The sequence below is a fragment of the Hipposideros armiger genome, unplaced genomic scaffold (assembly GCF_001890085.2).
Source record: "Hipposideros armiger isolate ML-2016 unplaced genomic scaffold, ASM189008v1 scaffold_143, whole genome shotgun sequence".
In the NCBI taxonomy this organism is placed as follows: Eukaryota; Metazoa; Chordata; class Mammalia; order Chiroptera; family Hipposideridae; genus Hipposideros; species Hipposideros armiger.
The window spans coordinates 1,453,867-1,472,653 of NW_017731493.1; the positions used below are offsets into that span (position 1 = coordinate 1,453,867).

General features: G+C 37.5%; 1 protein-coding gene across 1 annotated transcript in view; it reads right to left on the reverse strand.

Moving 5' to 3' along the window:
- HDAC9 (histone deacetylase 9) overlaps positions 1-18,787 on the reverse strand; it is an 820,423-nt gene that overhangs the window by 228,257 nt on the left and 573,379 nt on the right. The window contains exon 17 of the mRNA XM_019650652.1: positions 16,031-16,080. Within this exon, the coding sequence (XP_019506197.1) occupies positions 16,031-16,080 (50 nt within the window). The remainder of the gene's footprint in view (positions 1-16,030; positions 16,081-18,787) is intronic.

Sequence of the window (18,787 nt, forward strand, 5' to 3'; positions counted from 1 at the left end):
AGAGAAAAGAAGGTAGAAGGGATATTTAAGAGATAACAACTGAGAATTTCTCAAAAATAATGAAACAACAGATCCAAAATACTCAAAGCCTACCCAGAAAAAAAACACAAAACAAAAAATTATACAAATGAGAAAACCATACCAAGACACGTTACAATCGAACTGCTAAAAACTCAACAAAAAATCTTAAAGGCAGCCAGAGTAAAGAGACACATTAAGTAAAACTGAACAAAGATAGGAAGATAGCAGATTCCTTAGTCGAAACGATTCAAGCTAGAAGACAATGAAATGACATCTTTAAAGTTATGAAAGAAAGAAAAAAAAGAGACATCCCTGAATTCTATATTCGTAAAAATATATTTTAAAAATTACTTTAAGAGAAAATAACGATTTTTCTGAAAACTAATAGCCATACCAGTGTACTGCCATCAAACTTGAGTTACAAAAAACAGTAAAGGAAATCATTTAGGAAAAACAGTATAACACCAGATGGAAACTTGGATTGATACAAAGAAATGAAGAGAGCTAAAAATGATAATAATAAAGACACATATAGTGACTTTTTTCTTATTTTCATTCCCTTTAAAAAGATAATTGACAGCCTAAGGCAAAAATAATAAAAATTTGTTGTGGGGTTTATGGTACATGTAAAAGTCAAATATATGACAACAGAAAGACAGAAGACTTCAAACAAACCGCTGTAAGATTCTTATACGTGACGTAGTATAATATTACCTGAAAGCAGACTGTGATAAGTATTAAATAGAGTAAATGCTAGAAAAACTACTAAAAAAATCAAGAGGTACCACTAATAAGACAATAGTGGAAACAAATGACATAATTTTTTAAAATATTCAATCCAAAGGAAGGCAGAAAAAGCTAAAAAGGAAAAACCAACCATCCAACCAAACAAAAAACCCCCATGGCACAAATATAAAACTAACAAGATGACAGATTTAAATGCAACCATATCAAGAACCACTGGCCCAGAACACACTATTCAAAGTATGGCCCGCAGGGTTCCCAGTCCACAACAAGATAAACACAAGCAAGCATTTGCAAGCTTTCATAGCAATCTGTTTAGAATAATTTTATACCTGTTGAATCTGTTTAAAATAATCGAGTTTTCTACTGTATATGTTTTTGTATCTCATTTTTAGTAACTGTTTTATCACACTTTATGAAGTATTGCTTTGCAATAGATAGGAAATAAAACATAAGTGAACAAAATCTCTGCTTCACCACACGATAAGATGAGAGCATTAATTTCATCAGAAAGGGCTTTCCTTTCAAATTATACAAAGAAAGAACTCTATTTGGGCAAGAAAGGAAAAAAAGGAAAGGTGAAGCTAGAGGTAAAATTAGGATGTGTTAAGAGTTTTATTAATAAATTAGTCTTAACAAGATAAGTTGTACGAAGAGGCTATGACTACTAATAATTTCTCTAAGTATTACATCAATAGTTTGCACCTTGGGGATTCCATAACCCCAGCACTTAGAGAAATTGTCAGGTTTTCTGATAAGCTTTACAACAGAAATCCCAAGGACCCAATCTTTGAACACAGTTTCCTCCATCTTACCCCAATCCTTTGGCTGGTAGCTTTGGCAAGAGTACCATCAGCCTTTAGTGCAACCTTACTTATTTTTGTTGACTTTAGAGACCTTGAACACTACCTCTTCCACTTACAAGCTGATGAAACTTAGGCAAAGTTCATTAACCACTCCAAGCCTTAAGAAAAATTGAGATAATACTACCTCCCTCATAGGATTATTATTAGCATTAAATTAGTCAATGCATGTAAAGTACTTAACATAGTACAATGCAATGGTGAAATTAGGAAGCTCTCAGTAAATGTTAACTACGAAAGAAATCATTCCAAAGTTTTGGTTCCAACACCACTTTCTATTCCATAGCACATCAAAAACAAAATCATATGTGATAATGCTGGAAGCCAGAAACTATCTCCAATCAGAAAGCTACATTTTTTTTTAAGCTACATATGGATCCAGTTCAAATAGAGTTTCCTGAATGAACGTGGGCCGTTTCCAAGCACATCCAGCATAACTCAATCATTGGCACCCGAAACAAAGCTAATGTTCTCAAAAGCTGCACATGATAGAAATTAAGCTACCTGTACTGAAAGTGGATGTGAAAGTGTTTAAAAGGGAAGCAGAGTGACTTAAAAGAAAAGGAATTTAGGCACAGGCTCCTTTGTAGAATCGAAGCCCAGCTTGGTGATTCTTTTCAGAACTATTTCCAGAGTTAAATGTAATACTATTGTGCCTGTTAACAGAACAGGTTTTACATGCACTGTGCATGGTTCACATGGTCCACGATTCTTCCTCGAATGCCTTGAATATTTCACTCTGAAAGCTGGGAACCAAAACTCCTCAGTCAGGACTAAGCGGTTTAGTAAGCTCTTGCTTTTATGCTATCCTGCTGCTACAGCTATGGGGCATTTCTGAATAATTGAGTTTAAGCTTAAATAATGATCAGATGCCCCTCAAAACCTCCTGACAGACACCAGACTCAACAAAGAAACCAGGTTTTCATCATAGTTCTGATTCTGGGCCGTTTTCATCATGTCGTATAAAAGTTGAACTGTAAGAGAAATTAAATCTCTTCAAACTTCGCATCACATCAGGTAAAGTGTATTTCTTAAATGAATCATGTATGGTGGACCAGATAGTTCTGCATATAGCATCTTGATTTGGTAACTTAGAAATTACTGAATATTTTCTTAAAATCACTGAAATCATTTTAGCTTGGTTTAATTTCTAAGAAATTTTAGTTTTAGTTTTTCTACATAGCTTACTTAGTTTTAAGCTCTATATAGTATGTATAAGGGTGCCTACAAACCAAATTTCTTATTTGTTTAGGGAAATAGAATAATTGCTTTTTTCCAAGTAAGAGGTATTTAGGAAGCTTAATTAGTATTTTTGTTTTCATCAAATGTCCATTCTTATAGCAAGAGTTGAAAATTCCAGTAGATATTTTCCTTCTGAGAATAGTAATGGGGGAGAGGGGGATGAGAGTAGGAAAGATTCAGAAAGAGGAAAGCCTAATTTATTAGTAGATTCAATACAAAAGGTAGTAAAGTAAAATTTACTACCCAAAGAAAGCAAAAGGTAAATATGTTTGGTCAGCATCTGAAGAAAGACATAGGGGGCAGAGTGGGGCACCTAATAAGTGCTGGACACCATTAAACATTTTACAAACATTACCTAATTTATTCTTCATGACAGCTTACTAAATGTATTACTTAGTCACTTTTACAGAAGAGGAAACTGAGCTTTAGGGAGGTTAAGTACCATATTTCCCCATATATAAGATGCACCCTTTTTTGAAAAATTTGGGGTCTAAAAACTGGGTGCATCTTATACAGTGGTTGTAGATTTTTTTACTTGTATTTCCCGCAAGTGATGAGGAGTTGTATGAATTTTATTATGACTAAAACTTGAGTTCAATAACTTTATATAATACATTTTTTTCAAATTTCAGGCCCCCAAATTAAGGTGCGTCTTATACATGGGGAAATATGGTACCTTGAACAAAGTTACATAGTTAATAAAGCACAGAACTGGGATTTCAATCCAAATCAACACTAGGCACGAATATTATTATGTACTGAATTATATTCCCCCCAAATTCAAATGTTGAAATCCAGTGTGACCGTATTTGTAGATAGGGCCTTTAAAAAGCTAATTAAGGTTCAATGAGGTCATAAGGGTGGGGACCTAATCCAATAGGACTAGTGTCTTTATAAGAAGAAGAAAAGACACAAGGTATGGACACAGACACAGAAGGCCATGTGAGGACATAGGGAGAAGGCAGCTGTCTGCAAGCCAAGGACAGAGGCCTCACTAGAAACCAGCCCTGCTAGCACCGTGGTCTTTGACTTCCAGTCTCCGACACTATGAGAACATAAATTTCTGCTTGAGCCACCCAGTCTGTGGTATATTTTATGGCAGCTGGAGCAACTGATACACGTATGAACTTTAAAAAGATTTTCTATATTGTTTGTCCTATAGATCTCTTTTAAATGATACACCATGAAAGCTAGTGTTAAGTGCTGTGAGTACAGGGTGATGTGGGGCTGACACATAATAGATGCTTAATAATGTTTTGTCAAGGGAATGAATTAATGCGAACCAGTTCATTGTACAGTGATATATTTCTTGTTTTAATGTGGCTAAAAAATCTAAGATGTGATACAAAGGTCTCAGCCCCATTCAAGTGTTGTGATACATACACAATTGGTGAAGAACCCTTCTCTCTTCTTCAGGTAGCACCACACCTACACTCGCAGCTCTCCTTTGCCAGCATCAGGCACCTCCTTTCCCTGGCTTGGTAGTTAGCAACATCCAGAGTGCCCCTAGCACCCTGGACCGCTGCTGTGTTGGTTCTCTCCTATCCCTTATAGAAATTTCCCTGCCCTGTAACTACAATATTTGCCCAAAGGAGACAGATTGCATTCTAAGTCTTAGCAGATCTCCAAGTATACCACATTTGATCCCCAAAGAATGTAACAAAGCACATTTCACTGGTCACCTCTACTTCATAGAAGTAAAAAAAACCGAGGCCCAGAGAACTTAAATGAGCTGCCCATTTAAGGTCATATAGGGTCTTGCCACTCAAAGTATGGTCCATGATGAGCAGTGCTGACATCACATGGATGTTTGTGAGATGCAGAATCTCGGGCCCCACCCGGTTCTGTTGAATCAGGATCTATACTTCAAGTTGGAGAAGCACTTCTGAAGCAATGAGTGTGGAGATGTGAATCCAAATGTTCTAATTTCCAAATCAAGCTTCTTTGCCCATGTGCCTTATCACAGTGGCTTCTGAAAACAATGCCCCTTGCCCTCCTTACTAATCTCCCTAATACGCCATGATTCTAATAATGGTAGAACATCATTTGAGTTGGATAGGTGCGTCAGATGAGACCTCATGGTTTGGGAGCTTTGAAGAGCATTTAAATCATACCCTTGAGACAGCAGCCTATTTATTCTCTGCAAAACCAGACCTAATTAGGGCCACCTGTCCAACTGGGGAAATGTCCAGTTTCTACACATATTGGCTGATATTGATAACCTACGTCATTGCGTTTGATCCTTACAATAATGCAATGAGAGGCCTGGTTCTCTCTTTCACAGATGAAGAAACTGAGGCTCAGATAAGTGAAATAATTATTAACAGAGACTTTGCATTGCTGGTTTCTCTGACTTGAGCACTGGGCATAAGGATACATTCCCTAAAATCATTAAACCACTCAGGGACAGTTCCGTAGTTACTTAGGTAGCAACACTTGGAAACCTCGAGAGACCTCTGTAACTCCGGCTGCCCATCACATTTTCCCTCCTTAGGATAATGGTGAGAGTCACCTTTCTGCCTGAGGACCTATGGCATTCTTTACTGTATTCTTCTTCAGTTGGTTCTGCATCCAGTAACAATAGGTGTTCTCCCTTCTCCCATGGGATGCAACGTGCCAGCTCTTTGAATGTATATATTCATTTCATGTTAGATGTTCTGCTGAAACCCTGAGACCTTTGAAATGGAGCTGGGATGGATTTATGATGACAATGGGTGGGTGAACCCACATGCTTTCTCTCTTTTGTTCAGCACTGGGAGGAACGCATAAATGACAGCCCATCCCCTTGGGATCGCTTGTAGGTTATAGTGCCCACACCTTAGCTTCTTTAGTCATGGTGAGATGAAAAAGAAACAGGGCAGCTACAGGGAGGACCTTCAGATTCCAAGTAAAAGCATGGATATGATGAATGAATACTGTGACCAATATTCCATATGGAAAGAAGGCGTGAACTATTCATGCAGCAGCTGGAGGAGACGAGGCATGCCACGTATGCTCCTGCTCCACTCCAAACCCCCTCTCAGTGTGATCGACTGCTTTCTGGCAGCTCTACTGACCTCGCATGTGCAAGTTACTCTTTATCTTAAAAAAAATAATAATCCTTTGCTATTTATGTTCTTGTAACAAGAATAAATAGAGGAACATGTGTGTTGGGACAAAGTGTTACACTTTGAGAATGGAAGAATCCTTATTTAAGGTACTGGTGGACTCAAGGATTTGCCAAATAATATATGGATTCCTGTGGGTTACGTGGTCAGTGAAGGAATTTACGAGTCCCCATTGTTGTTATTCACAGTTCCAGGGACCTGCTGGCCAATCCTACCAAGACTGAATTAGAGATAGAGCCAAGTCATACCATTTCAGTATTTGCCTACTGTTTCTTCATTTAACATGATGTACATCTTGTGTAAATGGTATTTCATAATATGCTGATCTTTTTAAAATCTAGACAGAGCCCCATTCCTACTAAGGGCAGCTTAGTAAAATTAATTCTGACTCAGTGTGTTAAATGAAATTCTCTCTAACTTCTCCCACAGTGGTTTGGTCCAATGGCAGGGATTTTTTCAGGGTTCTAGTTAGGGTTGAAATTCTTGTGCAGCTGTATAATTTTTTACCCCAAATAAATGAAGTCTGAGTACATGGATTTAATACTTTACAGGAATTTCAATAAGGTACAGAATGCTTTTGGCAAAAGAAATAACTGTGCTTTCTCATGGCTAGGGTTATTCTTGTTTGGGGAATGAGTATTGACAATCATGTGAGGCTGAAATTACGGTGAGCTGTGTGTACGCAGTATTGTGGTTAAGAGCTTGGTAATGAGGAGATTTCTACTTCACCACCCACTAATTATGTGACTTGAACAACTTCACTCCCCTCTCTGAGCCTCAGTTGCCTTTTCTGAGAGTAGGAAGCCTCAGTTGCACCTTCAGTAATAAGACTCCTGGAATTGTGATATGGATTAAAAGCAATTAGGTAGGTTATCGTTGGAAGCTGCATGTAGAGAATAGCTACTTTCTGATATGAGGCTGTGAATCAGCCTAGTTATGTGAGAACCAACAGGGTATGTCTGAAAGGATTCTGTAGGCCCCTGCCTAGGCCAATGCATCTCACCTGTCCCTCTACCTAACAGATAATCCCATCATGAAATTCAATCCTTTGGACACCATTAGGGTCAAAGTGAAAATTTATTCTTCTTCTTATATGGTTAAAGAACCGCCCTAAAAAATGTAGCCAGCCTTTTTTTATTGATTTGTTACATTTACAATTAAAGATACTGATGATCAGAAACTGATAGTTACTAGAAAGAAAAGTCCCTGGAATTCAGATTCCAAAGTTTGTGCTCCTTGCATCTTATACATATGCAACATACAATTGGCCATGAAGAAATTGAGAACTCGCCATCTTCTGGTCCATGCACTAATCTAACAGGATCGAAAAATCAAGCATCTTGAATCTTTCAGCTCAGATATAAATCGGCAGGGGCCATCCAGAGACAAATGAGCCCACAATATAATAGTGTCATTCAAAAAGCCACTAAAATGCACAGGGAAATGTCATGCAAATGTCAGGGCAATTTTGTTGTATTTGAATATGGGCAGGTATTAGAACACTATATCTAATTTGCAGCAGCACAATTCATGCAGGAAACTATGTATGAATAATGTCACCAGGGACTGGAAACCCCAAAGCACATACTGCTGCTAAAATCTGGAGCCACCCAGATGTCTCATAGCCCAGGACCTGCTACTGAGTCCCAGATCTTTGAGTCCTTTCTAACTGTGCCCCCACCCTCAAGTTCCTCCAGGCCTCCAAGGTCAGATCTTACAGGCGGAGGTGTCAGGATCTCGGGTTGTGCCTGTAAATCCAGGTTGCCTGCCTCTACATCACCGCATCTAAATCCAGGAGTCAAAACAGAGGCCAAGACTAGGCCTGTTCCAAGGAGGTTTGGGAACTGCGTATGCGCCCTTGAAAACTAAGAGCTCTCCACTCGTCTTTGGGAATATCCATCCCTGAATCTCCCTACCTAGCCCCCTGCCTTCCCAGACTCGTTAAGACTTTACTAATTCCCCAGAATGAGGAGACGGTATCTTTAAAGTATAAGATTGTCCTTCATTCTTTGGCCAAAGAATAAAGTTTCTGACTTGCTTTACCAAAAAAGAAAGAGAAAAAGGAGACCACGAGTGCGCTGTGTGTTCTGGATAGAATGACCCTACCCCCAGCTGTTCATATCTTCATGGGCAGGAGTGAAGATGGGGACAGAGAACTCTGAGCAGTCCTGACAAGTCCTGCCTCCAGGCCACCTGACCTTTAATTGCTTCCCATCATCCTGCCTTGGACCCTTAGTAAGGACCTCACTATTCCCTGTCTCCCATTTTAAGTCAGTCACCACAAGAAGCCAAGACTCCCAGATGATCCCTCCCCCACATCAATTCTAATCTTCAAAAGGCAACACTTACCATCAATCACCAGGTCTGTCCCCAGCCCCACCAGGCTCCATCTCCCACCTTCCTTGCTTTCTTTTCTCCATAACATTCGTTACACACACATACTTAAACGCATACGTATTTGCTTCTCTGTCTCTCCCACCAGAATATAAGTTCCATCAGCATAGAATTTTTTTGTGTTTTTTCAGTCTTGTGCCTGCAGTGCCTGGCATATGATAAGCATTCAATAAATATTTATTGTGTAAATAAATGAATAAGTAAGTGAAAGAATGAATTCTGCCCCAAGCTGTGGTAGCCACCAGGAGCTGTGAGTATATTAAGTCCAAAAGCACAGAGATTAGTATGTACCAATTAGTATTTGGCATTTGGTGTCTTTCCTACTTGCTATTAATGGAATAATGGACTAATGTTGGATACTGCACTTGCTAGCTCTCCGGATGAAGATATGATGCCTCTGTCAAAGAAAGCTGAGATAGAAAGGCTATTTTGTAGAAACGTTCCATTCAAAAAATGACTCTGAATCATTCTCAAGTAAGACTCCAGATATTCTGATTATCTTCAATCCATAGTTCTATTAACTCCTGGGTCTTTCTCACTAAAGTTGATGAATAGAAACAGAGGATTTACATAGAGAATAGGTGATATGAATAATAAGAGATATGAGTGGGAATTCAAATGGGGAAAAAACAACAACATCAAAATGTAAGAGAAAAACAAGAGGCTAGAGACTGTTCCGTACTTAGCACGTAAGGGTCTCTCAATGCATGTTCATTTAATAAATGAATGAATGGCTGGTAAGTGTCTAAAGGGCAAGCAACATGTTAAGTAAAAAGAAAGGTGATCTCTTCAGTAGCAAAGAATTTCACTACCTGCAGGCCTTGTTTTTTTTCTATTTCTTTGAATGATCACATTTCCAACTGATAAAGGAACATTTTGAGAGGTCTTTACAGATTGTTACAAAGGATATGTAGATACAAGTCCACAGTAAATATTAATTAGAAACCATATAAATCATATTATTTAAAATATGATAACAGAATTAACCAAATGAATTTGGATGTATATCATTCTAAATGTATAAGTCTTTTAATAGTCTTACTAGTCTGCATAAAAACCATGATTCAATGTGGGCCTTTTTTCTAAGATAAGCGAGTTGTTGCTTAGTATTTATATATTTTACTTATTATTTTATATTTAAAAATAAGACATTGCACAGTCATAATAATGTTATTGGCCTAGGAGTTGAAAGCTATGGGTTCTCCTTGGGGATTTGGAATAATTAATTCCTAGGGACTCTGCTGTGAACTGTCTATGTCTCAAGTATTCAGAAAACTTATTTTAGTTTTGGATTTCGAAAGAAAAATGATTATCTGAGAGTTCAGTAGTTATATACTTCACTGAACTTTTTGTTAATATTCTTCACAAGGACAAAACCAATAATGATATGCCAATATTATATATTGGATACATGAACATCTGGGTCTGGAATTATCCAGGGTAGAACTATGACAAAGGGAAAATGTAAGGGCAGTTGTTTCACAATTAAAATGAAAGGCTGAGGTGGGGTTGGATTTAGCTGCATTTCAAGTTGCAGAACATAGAAACTGTCCCCAAATTCCTTTTCCTAGGTAATTCCACTTCCTAAATTTTTGTTTGACCTAAGGGTTTCTGTTTTCTTGACAGTCAGAAGTGGCAATCATTAGATGATTGTATATTCGAATTTACTTAAGCATGTTTAAATTTCTGTTTTTGTTTCATAGAACCACAGATTTCCTGAGTTAGGTAGAAGCTTCAAGTTCACCAAATCCATTTACCTTTCAGCAACTGCAGAATCTATGGTGCAATTTTTCTTGTCTGAGTGTTTATAACCAAGACACATAGGCAAGTGGAGAAAATTACTATAGAACAGAGAAAAATTATAGAACAAGAAATTCCAGAAATGGATCTGTTTTCTTCCTCCCTGCTATTGACATTATTTTGGTTGATACAGTGGCACATATATTTTTTTAATAGATATTGTGGTCCTGAGCATGTAAAAAAATACATGCATAAAGCCTTGATGATGATTTCATTTTAACAGAAGAATTTTAATAGCTTTGTTATATTCGTGTCTATTTTCAATAAGAAAATGAAGATGAAATTTCAAAATGCATCCTGTTGTCCTTTGCCGTAATGTAAAAGCAAACGAAGGGATTGCATTGCAGATAGGATGCTACAGCCAAGTGAATTAAGGAGGAAATTAAGCTTTTCATTTCTAAGTTTCCTCTTTTCTGCAGCGGACATCGGACACTTACAGGTTCTATAAAACTTTACATTTTATAGTGAACACAGTGTAATGTGTATTCGTTTATCTCTGTGGGGAGAGTTGCCTCCATTCCTACAGCTATTACTGAGTACACACAACTAGCACGACCTATGCAATCCTGGAGATTTCCTTTGCTATTGAGAAGGAATTCCCTGTTCTGCACAATATCTTGTACTCTATTTTCCAAGTCTGGTGCAACAGGATCCTTTGGTGGCATCCACAGCACGAAACAAAATTCTCAAACAATTTCATTCAGGCAGCTTATCTATTCTTCTTTTTCCAGGTGCCGTGGGGTGTTCCTGTTAGTCTCATTTGCATCGAGTTGAAAAACTAATGAAAATCCAAAGACAGTCATGAAAGGGAGATGAGGAAAGGGGAGATTCCAAATCAGGGTGGATCCTCTCATTGTGCTGGAGGGAGAGAGCTGTGGCGTATCTTTGACAGCAGCAGTGGAGGAAATGAAGCGCTGATTGCGAGCCAGGCCTGAGCTGCGCATTAATATGAGGGGAATCAACATCACCCTGATTACTGCATGTGAGAAACAGATGCCACTACCTCCTCTTTCTGTGGATGCAACAAAAGGCATTGTGCCTGCTCCGGAAAATTGGGTGGGAATAACACAGGCTGCATATACTTATGATAAAAGGAGGTGAGGGGGGCGGGGAGGGTCCCGAGTCATTCTCAAAGCTTTAGGAACACTCACTTTTTGGCAGAAGCATTAAGTTTTTGCTTTAGGCTTTTTTTTTTGAAGAAAAAAATAATTCCGTATGAATCGGCAACTGCTTAGTGCAATTGTCAAAAATACGGTGTGTTATTATAGCCCCAACTGTGAATGCCTCGATGCGTCCCCCAAGCCCTCGCTCAAAACCGTCCCCACATAACAAACTCACGCAAACCCATTCATTCTCAGTTGTGCCTGAAGACTCCGCTTACGTGTGCTTGTAACCCCCACACCACCTTTCTTTCTTGCCTGTGCTGGAAATGCTCTCCTGTGCTCGCATGGACAGCACTTATCCAAGTCAGCCCAGTGAAAAGGCCATGAGCAACCGGGAACAGCGGTCTTACGGCCTTAGTCTTTGCAATCCTGCACCTTGCTGCACCCTTGGCAACAAATCTTATTTTTCCTGCCCTTCACTCCTCTTGTGATGGCATATGTTATATGCCTTCTAAAATACCGATTTGGTTTCCAAGAAAAACCACTGTAAATAACAGGAGAAACATGTATTAACCAAACCTATCTGTTACTCTGAATTTAACTATCTAGCCATAGATTGGGTCGTAAAATAAATCATTCCCTGATATTAGAATACAATAAAGAAAGTTCAAGCAGTCCTTTGACAGACTGGCCACTGGAACTTTTTTTACATTTATTGGGGGGAATAAATGTGGAGGACCAATGTGATATGTTAAATGGAAAAATAATACACTAGGAAGGTATAAATGTAGTGCAAAATAACAGAATTTTCTTCTGAATATATATGCACACATATAACATTTATATATGCATCTTTTATATAGCAGAGGGGAGGGTTTACATTTTAAATTTGACAGAATGAAAGAAAATTTGAGACATTTTATCCAAACCTGCCTCCTGTACCACAAGCATAGTTAGTATAAAACTAAAATGTCTGCTGAAACCTCAGAGCAATTCAAATGAGCCTTAAATTACCTCCCCACAATCACCTAATTCTTTTCCCATCGCCCCCTCCCCAAATCACAGAAATGACATCCCTCACCCCCACAGTGTGTCAGAGCTAGGTGTAATCAAACAGAATATGGACGGAGCAAACGTCTGTAATCAAAAGCCTGCTACGTGTTCACAGAGTGACTGAGCTGCCGCTGGAGAAAGGGCCTTGATTAAACCAGGGAGCCTCATTTCTGGCACATCTTTGACCAGTTAGGCTGGCGCAGATTCTGCCCGTGGTCTGCAATTCCTCGTCCCTCCTAGGGGATTGTTCTGCCTCTTCTACAGCTCCTCCTCCTCCAATCAAGGGCCTGACACTGCCCATTGACCACATTTATTTTTCTGCCTTTTGGCACTGGGAGCTTGTCTGTTGCAGGATAAAAGTGGAATTCTCTGCTGTCTGCAAGGCTTTCCCCAGGGAACAGAGCATGAAACCCAAACTTATATATAAAATCATATCCTGTTTGCAAACATCATATTCCCTTTGCTTCTCACTAATCTGGTCCTGTAAACCCCAGCACAGCTTGAGAGCCCATTCCTCATCTAAACAAATGCCATAAGCCCCTTTATACTTTTACAACCATGTCAAAAAATAATATTGCCTGCCAATAGTGATGTGATTGGAGTTGCCTCCTCCGAGCCATAAAAGAAGTACGGAGTCTGTTATCAATTTCTCTAAGTGTATCAGGGGAATTATGGGTCGATTCAGTTCCAAGTTATAAATGACAACTCAAAAGCCGCAGAAGCGTTTGAAGCTGGGAGCTGATGACGACATTATCATAAAAGCCTGCTCGTCCTTGCTTTTGTGGGTTTTTTTTGTGGCCTATCAAGTGAAGAGGGAAAAATAAGGCTGAGAAATGACTTCAAGATTTCTTCACACAGCAGCAGGTCAGATGGCCAGGAAAATGATCACTATTTTTAGTGATATACCCTGAGGAGTGAGAACTAAAGTGGTCCTGCACTGGCGTTTGTTTCCAGAGTCCCTTAATTATCTGTTTCACTATACGATGACCAAGTCCTGGGATTTGGTAAAATGTTCTCTTCAACTGGTGCATTTTCTTGCAGTGCAATCACACAGTAATGAGAAATGAGTCATGCCATCGTAACTAAGCAAAATGAGAACCAAACACAAAGGAATTCGGAAACCTTGAGATGGTTGCTCAAAATGCAACTCGGGAGAGCCCAATTAAAGCACCTTAAATACTGTTCACCCATTGAGCTCTGTGAACAGCACTGCCAAATTATCACATGGAATTTTAGGGGGAAATTTCTGGTTTCATAATGTCCCAGGTAGTCTCCTCAAAAGCCAATTAATCCTAAGCACTGAGTAAGTATATAATAAACCCATCTGGTAGGAAGGTCTACGTTCTAAGTGACTGGAATTCACTTTAACAATTGGGGAGCATTAAGTATTTTAGAATTTAAACCAATGGGTCCACCTTAGATAATTTGAACCAGAAGAGTGCCTGAAGACAAAAGCAATTTCAGTGGTTTCCAAGCTCACTAGGGCACCACCCTGTTGCCAAGCTCGGCCACTCCAAGTTCATTCTGGGTCTCTTTTGTATACTTAATGTGTCTAGGACTGTCCTGGAGGTAAAAGCTGAGACTAGTACAAATCCAGAGGACCCAGAGTGTCTCTTAGGACTAACACATATATCAAAACCAAAGATCTTAGGGGGCAAGATGGCACCTTAAGGTCTAAGAATACAATTTGGTTCCTTAAAAAAATAAAATAAAATAAAATGATATAGGACAATTTGATGCAGAGAGTTGCCTCTCTCCCGCCTTCTCCAGCATTAATGGAGTCAAGCCAATCCAGTCTTCCTCCTCTTGCGACTGCTTGGCCAAACTAGATTTATCCACCACCACTGTCATCACCATCCGGATTAGGTCAGTGTTTGAGGACACTATTAAGGACTTACTCTATGACACTCCGTGTCAGAAGTAGCCATCACCATTCATTGGGTACTTCTAAGAGGTCATTAGCAGTTCTAGCTAAAGATAAGAAATGGCCTTGGTGTGGATTTAGAGCAGTTGAGTACAGTTACTCTGTGTTCGAAGGATAGTGAGTTATAGGCACAGCCCAGTTCAGACTTGGGAGGTGGGTCCTATTGAGCTGTCCTCATTTCAACTCTGGGTCATGAAGTAAATATACTCGTAAATGAGGGTTTGATGACCACCTCTCTTTCAACAGTTTGATTTCCTCCCCTTCACTGTACCCACTAGGTAGCTCTTAGCTTTGTTTTATTCTTTGCTTCATTTGCAGGTAATCAGCCATTCTCTTAAAATGGCCACTTGGGATGTTACAAAATAAGTTCAAAGCCAATGAAACCCCTTTTAAAAGTCAGTCTGTCCTCTGCTTTCTAGAATGATTTTGTAAGCTCCTGGCTTCATGGGAAGTTTGCTAAAAAACAGCAAGGCTTAATGTAGGAGTGGTGATTGTCCTGTGCTGGGGGTCAAAAAGCAAAGCTTGCTGGTAAACTGCCACACAGGGGACCACACTACATTAGCCACATGGCTGCACTGCTAGGCTCCAGGGACTGGTTAGCCTGCTGCAGATGAAAGCCGTAGAAGGAACTCCTCTACATGGACACACACGTCAACCTCACACTTTCGGCCTTTCTCACCCTTCACTGTGTGACTTCAGGAAAATAACCTCACTTCTCTGAGCCTTTAGGTTCTCATCTGCAAAACGCTGTTAATAACAATGACTATTTTACCAAGTTGTTATGAACCTCTGTTGTATGTTCGTGAACTGTAAAGTCCAAACATATTGATTGTAGTTGCCATTCCTATTTCTAGAGGGCAGAATCACAGGTAAAGGAATAGCAAGTCTATTCTTGATAAATCCAGCATCACTAAAATGAAAGAACTAGCTGGAAATATATGGGAATTCCCTTTATAAACTTCAGTTATAGCAAAATATTGCCTAAAACATGACATACACAGGACCAGTTTTGTTCTTTCCCTTTAATATTCAAGAAACCTAATTGACTTAAATTCCTTAGTACTTGGAAACCTGATCTAGAATTATGTTGTCCTAACATGAGTTAGCACTTAGTTCTACAGGATGATGGTTTATTACTGGTAAGGGTTAACTTTAAATAGATTGCAGGCTATAGGGTATGTTCTAATCATCCACAAAAATGTAGACATTTTTCTTCATATGTCGCTGGATTTGAACAAATTTGTCCTTGCAATGTGGTATAAATATCCTGGGTCAAAAAGGCTTTGTTAATTATCGAAGACAAAATGGCCCCAGGGGGTTCACAAACAAAATGTCCCACAATGCAAAGCGCTTTGTGAAGTTTATGCCGTTTTCATCAGGAATATAATGTATGTGCATACTCAGTGTGACTCTACTGAAAATTGAATTCTGCTACAAAACTGTATTAAACCCTCTCATGTTACCTTTTCTCCAGCTATATAAATATCTAGCAAAGCCAGCTTTGTGAACATGTGAACTGTGCAGTCACACAGCACCCTATAGTTAGATATGCCCCATACTTGGTTTAATTCACTATTGTCACCATCTTGAAATTCTTAAGTTTTGAACAAGCGGATTTGCATTTTCATTTGGCATTGAGCCCTACAAATTATGTAGCCGGTCTTGAAGTCTAGTTTAACTTTTACTGAGAAACAACTTTATACATAATTGAATATATAAATCAAAGGAGATCTTTTTGCAAGTGTGTTGTTTAAAAGCAGTAAACAAGCTCATACTTACCCCAAGTCCACCACAAGGTAATGAAGAAAAAAACTTTTGAGAGGTGTCACCTACACAATAAGAAAACATGAAAAATATATAAATTGGGAATATATAGTTTTTTACATTTTAAATATTAATACTACTAAAAACAAATTTACAGTTTTTGGATAAGTGTTTATTAACATATTATTTCACATGGTATTTATCATTTAACTTAGGAGGAAGCTAATCAAATTGGAGATAGGTAAGAGTTCAAAGCAAGTGAATGCATATTATTACATATAGAGTTTATTGCCCTACATGAACAAATACCTACGAAATTTGAGTCTCAAGGTTTGTTTTAACTGCCCTACACATTGTATATATCACAATCTTTTTATTTATAATCTATTATTAATAACTCATTCACTATGTATTCCTCTAATGTGATGTTTTGACCCACATGATTTATGAAATACATTGTCATTTTTAAATGTTTCAAATATTAACATGTCTATTCAAATATATCAATTTATTTTTAATTTCTACTTCAGGTATAGCTAAGGCCAAATATACTATAAGCCTCTCAAATATTCACAGTTTTTTAAACAAACAAGTCAGAACATACTTCAAAGAGTATAACACTATTTGGGGATCTATATAATATAAATATATCTTCTTTAAAATATATGCCTGTCTCCTAGAATTGATAGTTCATGGAATTTTAAATCATTTTGTTTACCTGCACTTTTATTTTTTATATTATCTACTACATGAATAGAGAAAACAAAAATAACTACTTTAAACCTCTAAGGCTAAAATCTGCCTTACAAAGTAACTAAAGGGAAAGGCAATGGGTGTTTCTATATCATAGTTAGATGGTTCTGAAGTGACTCAAATGGGTCACTCAAGAGATTAGTGGTAGAAGAAGGTATAAATTTCCATTTCTCCTATCCCAATTCATTGATTCGATTGATGATCAATGAAATAATAATGAAAATTGAAAACAGGTTTGTTGTGGAATTCACATGCCATGTCAGTAAACGTCTAAATAGACTTTAATGTCATAGAAAACAGTTTACTTTGAAAACAATACATTATATGAGTTTATTTTCCAGATACAATTGCTAACAGATGGAAAATGATAAAGGATAATCTAAGTACAAATGAATTAATAAGATATATCATTATATATATAAGGATCTTCATAGAAAAAATGATAAGAAGTCAACAACAAAAAACAAGTCAAGAAAATATTTTAAAACTGAAATACTGACATCAGTAAAAGATACATAAAAAAAAATTTATGGATAGTTTGGGGAGGGGTAAAGTTCCCTAAGTTGTTGTTCATAACAAAGATATTTCTGTATTACTGAATATTTCGCAAGGATGTATTCATATGTCACATATGAAATTAAGATACATAATACTGTATACTTTAATGTCTGAACTCTTCATTCCACAGTCAGTGAAAAGGGATAAATATTACAATGGAATACAGTGATTTTTAAATTTTAATTAAGCTCTAAGAGAATAAGGAAAATAAATGATATGCTGCTAAAGGAGAATTGTATTTAGTAATGTTTACATAATACAAAAGAGCCAAATAATAATTTAAATTTAGTAGTGTGTAAAAAATTTTAATTCGCTGAACTGACTGGATTTTTAAAAATAATGTTACATTGCCTTATCCATGAAGTGAGATCGGGCTAGCCACAAAAAAATGAAAACTGGTAGTAAGAACGACAGGAATATTAATGCTAAGGAAAACCTCGTACCAGAAATGATTGGACAGAATGTTTTTAAAGTGTCACCTTACAGGGTCCCAGAGTATTTAAAGAGATAAATGGTGCCTATTTTCAAATCTAATTATTTTATAAGCTATAGATACCTTTCATGATAGAAAGACTGATAGGTCTGGTCATAATGAACCTTCATTTAAATCTTTCCTCCTAACTCTAGAACATAACTATCAAGTGTAGTACTATCAATTAAACTCAGACATTTTATACAATTGAATGAGTTTAAATTCAACGTGTGTGTCCACTGACAGCCCCACCCAAATCTGAGTTGGAAGGGAATGGGGGAGGAAGAGGGATCTACAGGAGTGAAAGAAAAGGATAAAGAAAGAGAAATATCTTGATGGGAATGATTTTCTATACATTGATACATGGCAGCTTAAATCAGGGTTTTCAGATATAAATAAAAAACAAGCCCCCAATATTCAAATTTTATAAAGAACAGAAGAAGTATGAAAAGTTAAAAGAATGGGATTATTCACTTAAAACTAGAATCTAGAAAACTATGCTAAGTCTGCGGATTCACATGAGAAAGTGAAGCAGTTCAGAAGTGTTTTGAAAGTAGAATTTTGTGCTTAATTAACATAAAGACCTAACAACCCAACACCCTTGCTTATCTTGACTCATATAACCTGCACACAATATTGAAATTGTTGCACTGATCCCTGATAGGTGCCTATGGAACTCTACACATGTATCTAAACCTAATTCCAAAATCCTCAATTGTATGAATGTTATCCCACATTAAACACTCAAAACTAATGAGATAAATGGACAATTTATTTGGATTAAAACTTAAAAAAAATAAATTATTGGTACTTGGTGTATTCATTAAAGTACCAAGAGGATTGTCTACATGAAAAAGATTGTCCAAGGTCTAAATTATACACTGGAATTCATTTTTAAATTATCAAATTTTAAAATCATATCTATAAATTTTGAGAAAATGAGTTTTGTTCAAGTGTAAAATTTCATTAAAAATGGTGGTATTGCCATG